General features: G+C 50.6%; 2 protein-coding genes and 1 long non-coding RNA gene across 7 annotated transcripts in view; 2 read left to right on the top strand and 1 right to left on the bottom strand.

The window, feature by feature from the left end:
* Positions 1-11,652, bottom strand: part of TRIP4 (thyroid hormone receptor interactor 4) — a 27,655-nt gene extending 16,003 nt beyond the window's left edge. For 2 of the 3 annotated variants that reach the window (XM_086848538.1, XM_086848536.1), the window contains exons 1-11: positions 11,182-11,642; positions 10,648-10,814; positions 10,303-10,439; positions 8,146-8,379; positions 7,296-7,374; positions 5,233-5,362; positions 4,726-4,941; positions 4,288-4,414; positions 3,419-3,606; positions 2,293-2,417; positions 1,901-1,992 (exon numbers count right to left, since the gene is read on the bottom strand). In XM_086848538.1, the coding sequence (XP_086704664.1) occupies positions 1,901-1,992; positions 2,293-2,417; positions 3,419-3,606; positions 4,288-4,414; positions 4,726-4,941; positions 5,233-5,362; positions 7,296-7,374; positions 8,146-8,379; positions 10,303-10,439; positions 10,648-10,814; positions 11,182-11,417 (1,731 nt within the window). In that variant the 5' untranslated portion in view covers positions 11,418-11,642. Of the gene's footprint in view, positions 1-1,900; positions 1,993-2,292; positions 2,418-3,418; positions 3,607-4,287; positions 4,415-4,725; positions 4,942-5,232; positions 5,363-7,295; positions 7,375-8,145; positions 8,380-10,302; positions 10,440-10,647; positions 10,815-11,181 lie in introns of all 3 variants that reach the window. The other variant, XM_086848537.1, reaches the window with a different exon arrangement.
* LOC147650755 (uncharacterized) lies at positions 4,893-7,567 on the top strand. The gene is made up of 2 exons (XR_015275661.1): positions 4,893-4,974; positions 7,277-7,567. It is a non-coding gene; the product is annotated as an uncharacterized LOC147650755 (long non-coding RNA).
* On the top strand, positions 10,726-14,187 carry PCLAF (PCNA clamp associated factor). 3 transcript variants are annotated; one of them, XM_086848542.1, is made up of 4 exons: positions 10,726-10,806; positions 11,922-11,999; positions 12,552-12,720; positions 13,766-13,966. In XM_086848542.1, coding segments are annotated over exons 1-4 (312 nt in total). In that variant the 5' UTR covers positions 10,726-10,805; the 3' UTR covers positions 13,830-13,966. The 3 variants fall into 3 exon arrangements, with proteins under 3 accessions (XP_086704668.1, XP_086704667.1, XP_086704666.1); XM_086848541.1 differs by lacking the exon at positions 10,726-10,806 and adding an exon at positions 11,273-11,743 and having other exon boundaries at positions 12,552-12,693; positions 13,766-14,187; XM_086848540.1 differs by lacking the exon at positions 10,726-10,806 and adding an exon at positions 11,612-11,743 and having other exon boundaries at positions 13,766-14,187.

Below are 14,187 nucleotides of genomic sequence, written 5' to 3'. Positions count from 1 at the left end.
GTGCCCCTTCCTCTTGCTCTCCCAAGGCTTGCTCCCATACTAAGCCAAAAACTCAGTAGGTTTCATGGTATCCCAGTCCCAAAGCTCCCTCTGCTGCTCATACTCTAACTTCTCTGCCTTCTTCTTGTGATTAAGAGACAGCCTCACCAGAAATACACTCCCTGTTTTTGCAGGCATCTCTCCCAGGTAAAAACCTCACAGGGTTTGGGAAAGCCAGAGGAGCACTTCCTGAACGACAGCCCCAGCTCCTGCTGCCTCTCCAGCTCTTCACAGCAAGATCATGCTGTGAAGATCATCCTTCCCAAGGAACCCATCTATTCCACCCCACAAAATGGTCATGGCTCACTATCATGCCCTACATGGTTTGGTGATTCCCACCAGACCAAAGTGGATGCGCACAAGGGGCAGTGGAGTAAACAGGGATGAGATGGGATCAGAACAGCTGTGCTGTGCTTGGTGCCAAGTCCAGGTTTTGTAAGTCCATCAAACACACTCCAAGAAAAGTTCCTGCTGCAGATTTTGGGCATGGAGTCAGTCCCAGCATCAGGCTCAGGTCTCAGAAGGTCTCTAGGCCAACGTCCCAACCAAAGCAGGGCCAACACTGAATTCAGGTGAGGCTGCCCACGGCTTTTTTCTCTTGGGTCTTGAAAATCTTCCCAGATGAAGACTATTCAATCCATTGAGCAATGCCTGCCCCACTGCTGGGCCATCCTTATGGTAATTTGTTTCCTTAAGCCACATTGAACCCTCCCCTTTCAATTTATGACCCACCTGCCATGTATGTCAGCACAGAGCCCGGCTCTGTCTCCCAGTAATCTCCTTGAGGTAGTGGAAGACCTCTCTGTCTCCTGCCTCTCCTCACAGGGCTCCAGCCCCTAACCACCCTTGTGGTCTCCATGGGATTTGCTCCACTTTTTCAACAGTTTATGGTGGCCCAAGTATTCCAGATGTGGTTTGACTAGTGCAAAGAGGAGTAATACTTCTACTGGCTATGACTCCTCTGGGATTTGTGCCTACTCCAGGACTGCAGGTTAACAGATACTCTCCACTATCTATTGCATCAAAGAAGGTCACCAGGCTAGTCAAGCATGAGTTTACTCTTAGGTAAATCTACACTGGCTGTTCCTAACATCCTCTTCCTCCCTGTGCCTGCTTCTAAGAGCAATCTCTCTACAAGGTGAAGCTGACTGGCCTAAAGTATCCAGACCATCCTTCCTTCCCTTTCTAACCACGGGTGGAGCAGTTACAAAGGGTCCTCTCCTGGCTTCCACAACCATCCCAAGCTAAGAGTGGCCTCACAAGGCCAATGCTCTCAGCACATCTGGACACACATCATCATCATCATCACTCATAGACTTTTGTGGGTTGAGATTTCTCAAAAGACTTCTGCTTCCAGCCTTGCTTCACTACAGGTAGTCCTGTGGCTCTCCTGCCCATCCTTCCTGGTGGAAAAGAGCTCTCTCCTTCCATGGCTGTGTCTCCAGATCACTCAATGCCCCAAGCAGGGCACAACACTCACCTGCTAGGCCAGTGTGACATCAGCAGGGAGGCCACTGTGACCTCCAGCTCCGGTAAGAAGCACCAGGCAGATCCAGCAGCTGGGGACCACGATCCCTCCACACAGGCCAAGCAACTCCTTCCTATACCAGGGCAGCCAGTGTCTCTGGCACTACAGGTCCCACAGCACAGCACCACCACTGTGGCAGAGCTGTCCATGTTTCCATCCTGTCCTGAGTTGCCAGGCCCCCTCATGTCCTCTGCCACATAAATCCCTACAATAACTTGTGTCTTCTCAACACAATCTGAAATTTCCACTCAGGGTCTTCTCCAGAGGCAAGTTCCATCACTTTAAAAACCTGCTGGTTAATGCAAACATGGGAAGATTCATTTCTGTACTCACCTGCTCCTGAAATTGCTCTTGTGATAAACAATCAGTCACGTCCACACAGCCCAGGAGGCATCCTGAGGGATAATCACTTGGAAATTCCACATCTGCAGCAAAGAAACATTCTCTTCAGGGAGCCTATATTCCCACACAAAGCTGGGGTCTTCCAATCCCCAAATGCCCTTCCCTCTCCTCCAGGTACCTCTACTTTTTGAGGCACAAGAACACATACAGCCATTTTAACACTTTTTTTGTGTCTTTTCCAGGTCAGGATCCTCCCCATGAAGGACTAGGGCTGGGAAATTTAATTTTATATATAGCTTTCCCTGCTCAGCAGAGAGGGATTTCGGACATTGCTCATTGCTCAATGTACCAAATCACTCCAAGAACCAAGGAGAGGAGTTCACCTTTCTGAAGCAGCATTCTGTAGGTGGCCTCCAGTTCAGAGATTTCCTGAGGGGAAGGTCTTTTAGCGGTAGCTGCAATCCATAACCTCCCTCGATGAGATGTGTACCAGGTCCTGCCCTCCACCCTAAAGAACAGAGGAAAATGTAGGACTAAAACTTCAGCAGAAATCACCCACATGGACATATTTTTCATTCAAATATAGTCAATTCCTGCTTCTAAGCTTTGCCCTGGTTATCCCAACTCAAGTAATGTGTCAGGACTACAAGGAAAATCTGAGACAGACAAAAAATAGTCACAAATAAAGCAGAGCGTGTCCTCGGGGCTTTAGAGGACAGCAATCCCCAGCAGGGCCAGCAGAACACAATTACAGGACAATCTGCTTACAGGAGTCCCTTACAAGCTCCCAAAGTCACACTGAACAATCAAGGGAGCAACGCATGGAACAGTTGTCTGGAGATCCTGGAATTCTGCAGCTGTACCTGAGTGGCTGGAGCATCCCCAGAACACCCAGATGAAGAACGCAGGCACATAAAGATCTACAGCATCTTTAGCTTGGGAAGAGAAAAGGCTTCAGTCTCCAAAATGAGAAATGTGAAGGCTAAAAAAGGCTGAAGAAGATTCTTTGTTCACTATTAACAGTAGCAACTTTTTTTTGTAACCCAATTCCCAGCCCGGGGCGGGGGGGGGGGGGGGGAAGGTAGTGGCAAGGGTTGGGTTTTTTTTAAACAAAGGCTGGTGCCACTGTTGCCTTCTTTATGCTGAACAAAAACCCAGAAGAACATATTTCAAGTGATTCCCTTATCTGCTTTTCCAATTCCACACAGGAACACCCCAGCTACAGTAATCTCAGTGAAATCTCAGCCTCTCTCTACATTCAACCACTGTGAAGAAACTTGTCCCTTACAGGTTAGCCACTATCCCAAAAAAAAAATAAAAAACAAAAGATTTTCCAGCTCCTAAACCTATCCAGCCATTGGAAGAGGAAAGCACAGCTTCCACACCTGGAGCTATCACAGGTATCAGTCACTGCACAGAGCCAGTGGGTTCACAGAGATCCTCTGTGAAACACAGTTCCCTGTGAAACACAGCTCCCTGTGGAGCAGGAGCTGCCTGGGATACCTTCACCTTTTGATTCCTCTCACGAGCAAGGAAGCCCAAGGCTGGTGCAGGCTGAGGCACCAACCATCATCCGAGATCTCCTGCAGCTCTCGGTCCTGAATCCGCAGCCTGTTCCGCTCCGAGCCACACTCGCTCCCGGCCTCCGTGGAATGAAGAGTTTTCCTTTGTGGGAGCAAACCCGTCTGGTCCACCCACTTGAGAGTTCAAAAGAAACAGGGAAAAGGTTAGCACCTCTCCAGGAGTAATGGGTATCAGGTGCAAATCCTACTTGAAGTTTCCTTTTATTACCCTTATGCCCTTTGGAAAATGGGAATCTGGCAGAAAAGGCTTCATAAAATAGAGCTGAAAGGGTGACATGGCCCTAGGCTGACTCTCAGAAACTCTTCTGCGCTCCTGAAAAGGAGGCAGGATGCTACAACTCCAGTAAACCAACCCATCAGGAGCAGGGCATTGTCAAACCTCCTCTATCCCAAGCAGAGATGGCCAGTGAGGGACACAGGGGAGGAAAGAGGGGTTGAGAAACAAGGGGAAACAGGGGGAATGGTTTCCCACTGGCAGAGGGCAGGGTTAGATTGGATATTAGGGAGAAATTCTTTACTGTCAGAGTCGTGAGATGCTGAAACAGGTTGTCTTTGAGAAGTCACCCCATCTCTGGAAGTGCTCTTGGCCAGGTTGGATGGGGCAATCTGATCTAGTGAAAGGTGTCCCTCTGCCCACGGCAGAGGATGGAATGAGACAGTCTTCAAAGTCTCTTTCAACTCAAACCATCCTGTGATCTTTTGAGGTTCTACAGACGTGCTGGAATTGACAATTCTCAAGCTGAACTCTCCCAAAATTAGTCAATACTCTAAAATAAACCACTGAAGCCTACTGACCAAAGGAGCAGGCTGGAGGAGACGGGGATTCACCAAAACCCCAGAGTTTGGTGTCATCTCTGCCCCAGGACTCCCGGCTGACTTGCTCAGTGTACCACAGCACATGGCCTCAATGGTCTCATCCAGTCTGCAAGCAGAAATGAGAGGGATGAACATCCCCTGCTTCCCCTGGGAACGTCTCCCATGCACTGTGACTCAAAGCATTTTTTGCCCCATTCCCCCCACATGACTTCCTTGCTCAGTCTAATTTCCAATTTGAGCAGTCACTGCTCTCTAGTACAGAAACTCCACTTGGTGTGAATTTGAGCTGAATTGGTTCTGTTGAGACAGGCCTTTTGCAACACCTCTTTCCCAGGCAGCTTTAACAGGCATGTCAGACCACTCTCCACAAGGATTTGCACCTCCTTGCTCTTGGGCACGCTGCCAGCCCTCACTCACTTGCTGTGGTACTCAGCCATGCTGTTGTCTTCCTCCAGGATCTGCCTGCCAGCGAAGTCGATGGTGATCTTCTTGGCAAGCCGAGAGGCATGGCGCAGCTCCCGCAGCTCCTGCTCCCTCTTCTGGAGCACTTCCCTCTCCTGCTTGGAGAGCCACTGGTTGGAGTCCGTGGCAAAGTAATCCGACTCGTCATCAATGACCTGGGTCCGACGCACGCTGGGAAAGCAACGCCCGCAGGAGATGAGCATGGTGGGACCACGGTAGAGCCCCAAACCCACCCAACAACCCACTCCTTTCCCATCCCTCTGGAGAGCGAGGTTGTCAGGGACAAATAGCAAGGACACCCAAATGGGATCCATTCCAGAGACTCATTCCTGTATCACTAAATGCCATAGTTAAGGTGTCTGTGGCTGCAGTCTGGGTTTTAGAAGGAATTCCCCATGTTTCTGCTAAAGGCACCTCACCTGCCAGGTCATTTATGCTATTCAGGACAATCTAGTATCTTACCTTGTCCTATCAAATTCCAACAGTTTGTCTTTGTGCTTCACAGCCATCTCCAGGCCTGATTTGAGTCTCATATTCTGGTGAGGCAGCAAGCTTTTGCTTATGGCATCCAAATTCCCTGAACTTTCGGCACCTGAGACACAAAACAAACCACAGCCCAGCAGTCAGTGTGTTAAAGTCATTTGAGTGGGCCAGGCTGTAGAAACACCCCCTAAACTAAATGCCATGCCAGGAGCTGAAAGTACAGCTTTGCAGCAAGATCAGCATCTTTACAGGGAAGTTGAAGCCAAAGTTTCCCCTCAAGCCCATTTCACGGACTCCTTTCTCCTAAGAGGAGGAACCAATTAAATATCACAGTGATAAAGTCTGGGTAGAGTTTAGGGAGAAGCTCTTGGTCTTTGCTTCTCCTTCACCCTTCCCTAACAATTTTGGCAGTCAAAATTCCTCCCATCACCAACCGTGGGCCTCAGGCCACAGAATCATGGAATGGTTTGGGTTGAAAAGGACGTTAAAGCTCATCTCATTCCACTCCCTGCCATGCTGGAACACCAAGGACACCTTCCACTATCCCAGGGCGCTCCAATCCCCATCCAACCTGGCCTGGAACACTTCCAGGAATAGGACAGCCACAGCTTCTTTGGGAAACCTGTGCCAGAGCCTCACCACCCTCACACAGAAGATTTCTTCCCAATTTCCCATCTAATTTCCCCGTCTTTTTGTTTAAAACCATTCCTTCTTGTCCTATCACTATCTGCCCATTTAAGTAGTCCCTCTCCCTCCTTTTCATAAGCCCCTCTAGGCACCAAGGGCCTCTAAGGTCTGGAGACTTTTCTTCTTCAGCAGTAACCTCAGCTTTTTTAGGAGTCCCCTCCTAAAAGCCAAACCCTTCCCACATGTTGTTACCCCCACAAAGAGCCTCTTGCCCAGGACAGATTCCAGGGACACATGGAGCCTTCTGCTGCTGTTTGTGCCTCCCACAAACAATACCCTATTCTGACATACCACACCAGACTGCCCAAACCAGCTGTTTCCAGAGATGGAGAAATCTATTCTCAGCAATTGCTCTTCCTTCAGACCCCACCCCGGCAAGGGGACCAAACTCAACCAACCAAACAACAGGGAACAACCAAAAAAAACCACAAAAGGTTTGAACCCAAGCCATGATGGAACAAACCAGTATATTTCACCATACTGGGCAATGCCTTCATTTCAGGGAAACAATTGCCTGTATTTCCCTTTAATCCACAATTTTTACTCCCAAGACAAAACAGCAAACCACATTCCAGCTTTTGCCTACACAGATAACAAAACAAGAGCTGACAAGGGCCGGAGGGAAAAGAGATAAAACAGGAAAGAAAAGGGATCCTGAAGTACGCCGGCATCTGTATTGGAAGGATGGAACAGACTGGCTGCTGCTTTCAAGGACTTCCATCCTCCTGCCATCTCCACAGCTCTAAGGAGAAGCCCAGATCTGGAGTAAACATTTCCCCAGTTCTTCAGCAACAACACCATGACCTTGGCTGTAGCTCAGATAAACTCAGACAAACATCCCCACAAAGCACAGGTCTTTGCTGGCACACAGGGTAGTATTTCCTCTTGCTTTCCTTGGCTCTGTTCCTATTTTTAGCTCCTAAGGTAAGTGTGAGACAGGAAGAGCCATTAGAAAATATTAACCACCTCCTCTCTAAGCCCAGCAAATCAGACAGCAGCACTTCGTCTTCCACAGCACACATTCCACAGGAGACTTATCCTAATTTTCAAGGCCTGCTACAATGATACAACTCGTGTGATTGGCTCTGGAATGACAAATGAGCAGCCTTGGGACCTCAGGGAAAGGACACCACAAGCTGTCATTTGACACTCACCACTGTCACCTCTGCTGAAGCCCGGGAATGCTGCCTAGGGCTTGCAGGAGGATTCAGGGAACCAACTTCCAATCCATCCCTTTAATGCCTATCACAGATAAAGAGCAGCAACGAGGCCAAGTGGCTCAGTGAAGGCTGAAGAGAATGATGCACACAAACCATTTGGATTCATTCTGTTGCAGGTGTGGAGTAGCTACTGACCTGCCATGAGCTTCTTCAGCAGCTTCTGGCTCTTGTTGGAGTCCCGCTGAAGAATGTCCTGCTCTTCTTTAGTGCACACCTGAGGAAAAGAAGGAAGTGAAGGCTTGGGAAGGACATCACATGGGAAGGATGTCGCAGCTTGACCAGTTTCAGAGCCCTGGACAACAGTTGAGGCTGCGTGAAGTGGCAGTGACAATCCACACCTCCTTCTCTTCCCTACTGACATGTGAAGAACCCTGGAAGCTTGTTCTTTACTAAAAGAGAAATGTAGAGTTTGGTCTCTCCCTGTTCTGTGGGTGGACACGTAGCTGATGGAGCTCAAAGACAAGAGATGAGCTCAGAACCATCCCAGGCAGAACCACAACCCTTAACTCAGTGTTTCCTCTCCTTCTTGGCCACTGGGAGTTACACTGATCTTTCAAAATAGCAACCAAGATGCTTTCAAACATTTTGCTCTACCCAACTAATATTTTCCTCTCCCATGAAGAATTTCCTCTGCCATCAATAACTTGTCACCTTTCTTCAAAAGGTGCCCTTTGAACTGAATCTGGGTGTTAACAGGTATCCCAAAGGATCCCTATCGTGCAAGACTTGAAGGAAAAGCAGGGCAGTGCTCCTGACTAGGTGACTAGGGCTGTGTCCGGGATGGGGCTGAAGCCTTGCAGAGATTTTGGACACTGGTGTGACACACAGGAGGCTGTCAGAAACCAGACAAGCCCCAAAACCATGTAAATTATGGGGGAAACCTCCTAACCTGCTTTAGAACTCTGCAAGAGGAACTTGTGTCTAAAGGGCTAATTCAGCCAAGCTCTCCAGGTTCAAGCAGGGCAGTAACTCCAGGTTTACTCACCAGGGCCCCACAGAACAGGCAGGGCCCAGAGCCCTCCTGCTCACAGACAATGCGTCCGCACTCCAGGCAGTTGTTGATGAGCTTGTGCTTCTGGCCCAGGCACTCGCAGGCGTGGCGGCCTGGGATGAGCACGGCCAGCCTGTCCTGCCCCTCTCTTGTGTACAGGCTCACGTACTTGGGCTTCTTCTTGGAGGAAATGCTACTGCTGCTGACTCCACTGCTGCTCTCCTGGGCCTGGGTAGATAAAAATAAACAAAGAAACTGAACTCTCAGTGCAGCACTGGCAGCAGAGCACTGACCCCGGGCAGGCCGGGAGGCTCAGACAAGCATTCTGCCTCACTGGAGTGACACTTGGACCAGACCCCAGACTGAGCAGAAAGACAAGCTCAGGCCTGCCAGAAAAGCTCCAAGGAATCCAAACAAAGTAAGGACACCAGGATGCACTTGAAGTTTCATTCATGGCAGCTGGAGCTGCTGGGATTTGGACAGCAAGCGCTGCTTTCTGTGCTCCACACAGTCTCACACCTGTTTAACAGCTCCAAACACCAGCTCAGCTGCTCCCAAGTTCATTTCCAAGGATTACTTACTTTGTGTCTGTACCTATGCACCCTGTGTGTGCCTGAGCCCAGACACAGCTGGTGGTGGCAGCAGAGCTGCTGCATTCACAGCCCTGCCACCTCCCAGCAACTTCCTCAAGTCCCACCTGGCACAGCCACCTCAGCGGAGGTTTTGCACACTGGAGGGTTCAAGTACTGAGCTGTAAAATAAATTCTGTTCCACCTTCCATGGCCTGGCCTCAGTGATTTCATGATTCACCTCTGAGTTTCAACCTGGTTTAGTGACAAGCGGATGCAGCATTTCCAATCCCCCCAGTAAAGCCCAACTGGTTTTACTGCCACTGCCAAATTCAAACAGTGCCACCACGAAAAAACCCAAAAGAAGATAAAGTGACTTTGGCAGATCTTTCTCAATTGTTTGGTTTTTTTTTTTTAATTTTAATTAAGTTAGAAGATAACTACAAGGAGATGGAATATCACTGTCCACTTTTAACCCACCAGTTCAAAAATGTTATGTTTTATCCTATAAACACTTTTACAAACAATCTCAGCCTTTGCAGCCTCCCTGCTCCGAAAAGCTGCATTTAAAAACATGAATTCAAGTTCCACTCCTTGCTCAGGAATAGCAGCATTTCTCAGGTTTTAGTGTTTCTTTGCTCTTATTCCAGTTTCTTTCTGAAGTATTTCAGTTACTAATTAAAGTTTTAATCAGTGTGACTGAGATAGTTTAAATACAGCAGAAAAGGATGTTCTAACCACTTGATGGCTTAAATTCCCCACTCTCATATCTGATTTAAAGAAATCCCTTTTATTCCTAATTACAGCCTCAACTTCCTTCATCTGCTCTCTCCTCTCAGGCTTTCTGGGGGAGAAAAATCCTTGCTGGCATATTTGCTACCTGGTGATTATTTTACTCCCAATTACAGACACAACCTTTCTACCCAGCCTGGACACCACAGAAACATGGAAATGGTTAGGTTGGAAAAGGCCTCCAAGATCACAGAGGCCCATCATTAACTCTCCCTTCCTTTCCTCTCCCTCTTCCTCCTTCCTCCCTCCCCAGGAACCACATCCACATGTTTTTTGAATCCCTCCAGAGATGGTGACCACTGTCCTAGACAGTCCATTCCAGTATCTGACCTCCATTTCTATTCATAGTTTTCCCTCATATCCAACCTAAACCTCCCCTGGCACAGCCTGAGACCATTTCCTCTCATCCTGTCCCTTGTTTTCAGGGAGCAGAGAGATGAGCCCACATGGCTCAGCTCTCCTCAGGGAGCTGTGCAGAGCCAGAAGGCTCCTCTGAGCCTCCTTTGCTCCAGACTGAGCCCCCTCAGCCACCTCTGGTGTTCCAGCCCCTTCCCCAGCTCTGTTCCCTCCTCTGGACATGCTCCAGCACCTCACTGTCTTTCTTGTGAGGGGCCCAGAACCGACCCCAGGATTTGAGATGCGGCCTCAGCAATGCCCACCTGGGCATCCCAGCCTGACACTCATTTCCACCTTCCAATCCCATCTTTGCCAGCATCTAATACCCTCTTCCTCCAGGTTCCAAGCCTTTCCAGTGACCCCCCAGCCTCCCTGGTATGCCCCCCACACTCACCTTGGCCAGGTCCAGTGGGGTTTTCACCTCCTCCCTGTGAGCGCTGGGCTCAGCATATGCCAGAGTCTCCTGCTTGTTCCTCCCTTTGCGTTTCCCTTTCTTCCCTTGGTCCCCAGCCCGTGGCACTTCTGGAGCCTCTGGAAGTGTGAGCAAGCACAGAGAGAGGCTGGGTGAGTGCCAGCAGGGGAAAGATGGCCCTCCTGGGCTCTACTTTCATGACTGAAAACGGGCTTTAAACTGTCCCGACAGTCAGGAATGGAACCAGTATCCACAGAGGGATTCGTGCATGGAATTGTTTGTAACCGCAATAACCGAGCTCGTCTGAGGGCGCTCTGCACCGCTCACCGTCCTTTTTGCGATACGCCGGGAAAGGCTCAGGGGGCAGCTGGGCAGATTTCCTCCACCTGGTCAGCAGCTCCTCCACAAACCAGCTCTTCTTCCCCTCGGTGCCCTGAACAAGGTCAACAACGTACTCCCGGATCTCATCCTCGTTTGTGATTGACAGTATGTACCTACGAGGGGCCGGAGTGGATAAAAACGGGTGAGGGGACGGATGTCCCGAGGTCTAACCCAGTGGTCTCATCGCACAGCTGTGTCATTTATCTTCCCTTTTCGGGTCAGCTTTCTGTGGAGACCATGGAAGAGCGTGGCAGGAGATAGAACATGACCTTCAAGATCCCTCCCAAATAAGAGTAGTCTGTGATTCTGTGACCCCACATCCCCCCTCCCTCCCCCGCCACTTCTCCTCCCCAAATCTCCAGTCGAGCGACAACTCCGGGCACAGATTCCCAACAACTGCTCTGACACGCCCTGTTTCCTCCGTGCTGGACCGAGGAGCCCCTGCCAGAGGGCAGGAGGGCCCCGACCGGCCCCGCTCACCTCACCACGTCCTCGCCCACGTCCAGCCCGAAGTCGCCGCGCAGGTGTTGGACGCACCAGGCCAGGAGAGCGCTGGGCGCCGCCATCTTCCGCGGGGGACAGGAAACGGCACCGCACCGCCCAACACCTCCCCTTCCCTTCCCGCCGGGAACGCGGCCGCGGAGCGACCGTTCCGGGAGCGGTTCATAGAGTCCGGGAACAGTTTGGGTTGGACGGGACCATAAATCCCATCCCATCCCAACCCCGTGCCATGGGCAGGGACACCTTCCGCTAGACCAGGTTATTGCGAGCCCCGTTCAGCGTGGCCTTCCAGAACACTTCCACAGACGGGCAAGCCACAGACCCTGCGGGTAACCCGTGCCAGCGCCTCACCGCCTCCATAAGGAATTCCTTCCCAAAACCCCGCCTGGGCAGAGGAGAGCGGGAAGGGGAGCGGAACGAGGGCGGCCCCGCGCTCCATTGGCGGGCTGTGGCCAATGGCGCTGCCGGGGCGGGCCCGGGCACTGCCGGCCCGGGATGGCGCGGACCAAGGCGGAGCAGCGTGGAGGAGCCTTCCGCAAGGGTGAGGGGCCGCGGGGCTGCTGGTGCTGTGGGACCGGGACGGGGCGGGATGGACCGGCTGAGCCGGGTTCCGCGGGGTTCCGAGTCCCCACGCTGTCCCCACGCTGTCCCCACGCTGTCCCCACGCTGTCCCCAAGCTGTCCCCAAGCTGTCCCCAAGCTGTCCCGTTGTTTCCGCAGTGCTGGTTGCCCGCGCTCCCCGGAAGGCGCTGGGCTCCTGCAGCATCAACGCCAGGACGCCGCTGCCCAGCAAGAGAGGTGAGCGCGGCGGGGCTCGGCCCTTTGACCTTCCTTCCCTCCCTCACTGCGCTCTTTATTCTTTAATTCCTTTCCCCTTTCCCCTTTCCTTTCCCCTTTTTCCTTTCCCCTTTCCCCTTTCCTCTTTCCTTTCCCCTTTCCTCTTTCCTTTCCCCTTTCCTCTTTCCTTTCCCCTTTCCCCTTTCCCCTTTCCTTTCCTCTTTCCTCTTTCCTTTCCCCTTTCCCCTTTCCTCTTTCCTTTCCCCTTTCCTCTTTCCTTTCCCCTTTCCTTTCCCCTTTCCTTTCCCCTTTCCTTTCCCCTTTCCTTTCCCCTTTCCTTTCCCCTTTCCTTTCCCCTTTTCCTTTCCTTTTTCCTTTCCTTTTTCCTTTCCTTTCCTTTTTCCTTTCCTTTCCTGCCTTCCTTTCCTTTCCTGCCTTCCTTTCCTTTCCTGCCTTCCTTCCCCCCTGCCTGCCTTCCCCCCACCTTTATTTCATCCCTCCCTTTTCCCATATTTCCCTCCCTCCTCCTCCTCCCCTCCTGGCTCCCCAGCAGTGACATCGCGCTCCCCGCAGGTGACAGGCGCCCTGTGAGGCTGAACCGGGTCTGTGTGAGGCCGGTGCCCGCCTGGCAAAGGGGCATCAGCGACTTCCTGAAGCTCCCATCCAAGGAGAACCGGGATCCCGATGGAGACACGCCTGGGACCAGCGGCCTGGAGTGGGTGCCGGGCAAGAGGAGGCATAAGTTAGGGGGAGCAAGTTGTGATCATTTTTTGTCCTTGAAACTCCATATTAGAAGCGGCAAGCAGCTGCTGACAAGTTGACAGGGTGTCTGCTGACCTCTGTATCCTCATGGAAGTGATGCTTCTCAGCAAAGTTTTCAGGGACCTTGTCAAGGTTCCTGAAAATGGGTGCAGTAACTGGTAGTTGGGGCAAGTTTTCACTGCTCAGACATAACTTTGCCAGCAGAGCAAAGTTCTGGAAAAGCTTAGGAGAGCACTAACAACTTCCATGTGCCGGGAATTGAATGGCTTTTCCAAGCTGAAACCTCAGAGTTTAACCTGTAGACTGCACTACTAACTAAAAAGGCAGCAGTATGAGATGTTGTCTTACGGAATGTTTTCCATAGAGAATTCTGGGTTGAACCTCTATTTTTCCACCAAATACAGGCGTTCCCAAACTGCCAGGGGGAGCCCATAAGAATCAGCCCCAAACTGTCCTGCAGGACAAGCAGACAAAGGCTTTTAAGTGCATCCCACCTGTTGGTGAAAGAGAAAACATTTGCTGTAGCACAGGAAAACTTTCATCCCTTTAATTTGGAGTTTGTCAGGCTGAAAAAGAACAAGGTGGTGAGAAGAGAACACAGAGTTTCCCCATCCAAAACAATTTGCAGCTTCCTAGTGTTTTCTGGAAGAAGCAAGAACTGTACTCCCTCAACTGCACAAGCTTTTTGTTCCGTAAGTTCGTCAGGTGGAAACTCAGGCATGAGGTGGGAGTTAGGCAGCTTCCAAAGAGAAGTGGGGAACCTGCGTGCAGTCCTTGGGGTCCAGGATGTGCAGGGACCAGCCAGGGGTGTCTTGTTGTGGAATGTTATCTTTCCAGTCTGGAAGGAATGTCTCTGCAGCTGCATCTGGGCTCGGAGCACTCGGGATAAAGTAGCCCCCATCAGTCCTGATGCCTCAGGGTGCTGTCTGTGTCTTGGGTCACACGGGCTTTGGGAAAAGGTTTTTGTTAGCCTTTCAAACCAGAGCTGGTTTCTGCTAATGCTTCTGAAATAATGCTCCTTACAGAGCTCAGCCCCTGCCACTGGATCCTGCCGAAGATGGAGACTGCTTGGAGGAAGAGGAGATCTGATCTGACCTCGATTTTCATGTTAAAATGCTCCTCCTACTCTAGCTGGTTTTGATACAAAATACTGTAGTTTTTTACAAATTTTTATGGCTTCTTTTCAGCGTTTGTACAAGACTAAAAGTCTGAGAGATGGTGTGAACACTGGATAAATTAATTTTTACTGTTTGACACTTCATGTTCATTTGTAAACCACTGGTTTAATTTTCATCTTGGTTTGCTTGAGTTCCTCCTGCATGTTGGGTAGGTTGTGTCTTTTATCTTCTGACTGCCTTGTGCTTGTCTAAGGCTTGCATGAATGTGGTTGTTCTGTTTCTGAAAAGCAGATCTTCATTTTTTAATAAACTGAAGCCTTCTGAGCCCA

Source organism: Cyanistes caeruleus, chromosome 13, assembly GCF_971803275.1.
Source record: "Cyanistes caeruleus chromosome 13, bCyaCae1.hap1.1, whole genome shotgun sequence".
NCBI lineage: Eukaryota > Metazoa > Chordata > Aves > Passeriformes > Paridae > Cyanistes > Cyanistes caeruleus.
Note: the sequence above shows the minus strand (reverse complement) of the source record. Positions and strands in the feature narration are given on the sequence as shown.

Coding starts and splice junctions, on each gene's coding strand:
- PCLAF (XM_086848540.1), top strand. CDS start 11,698: ATGGCGCGGACCAAGGCGGAGCAGCGTGGAGGAGCCTTCCGCAAGG. Junction 11,744..11,921: donor TGGAGGAGCCTTCCGCAAGG/GTGAGGGGCCGC, acceptor TTGTTTCCGCAG/TGCTGGTTGCCCGCGCTCCC. Junction 12,000..12,551: donor GCCGCTGCCCAGCAAGAGAG/GTGAGCGCGGCG, acceptor CGCTCCCCGCAG/GTGACAGGCGCCCTGTGAGG.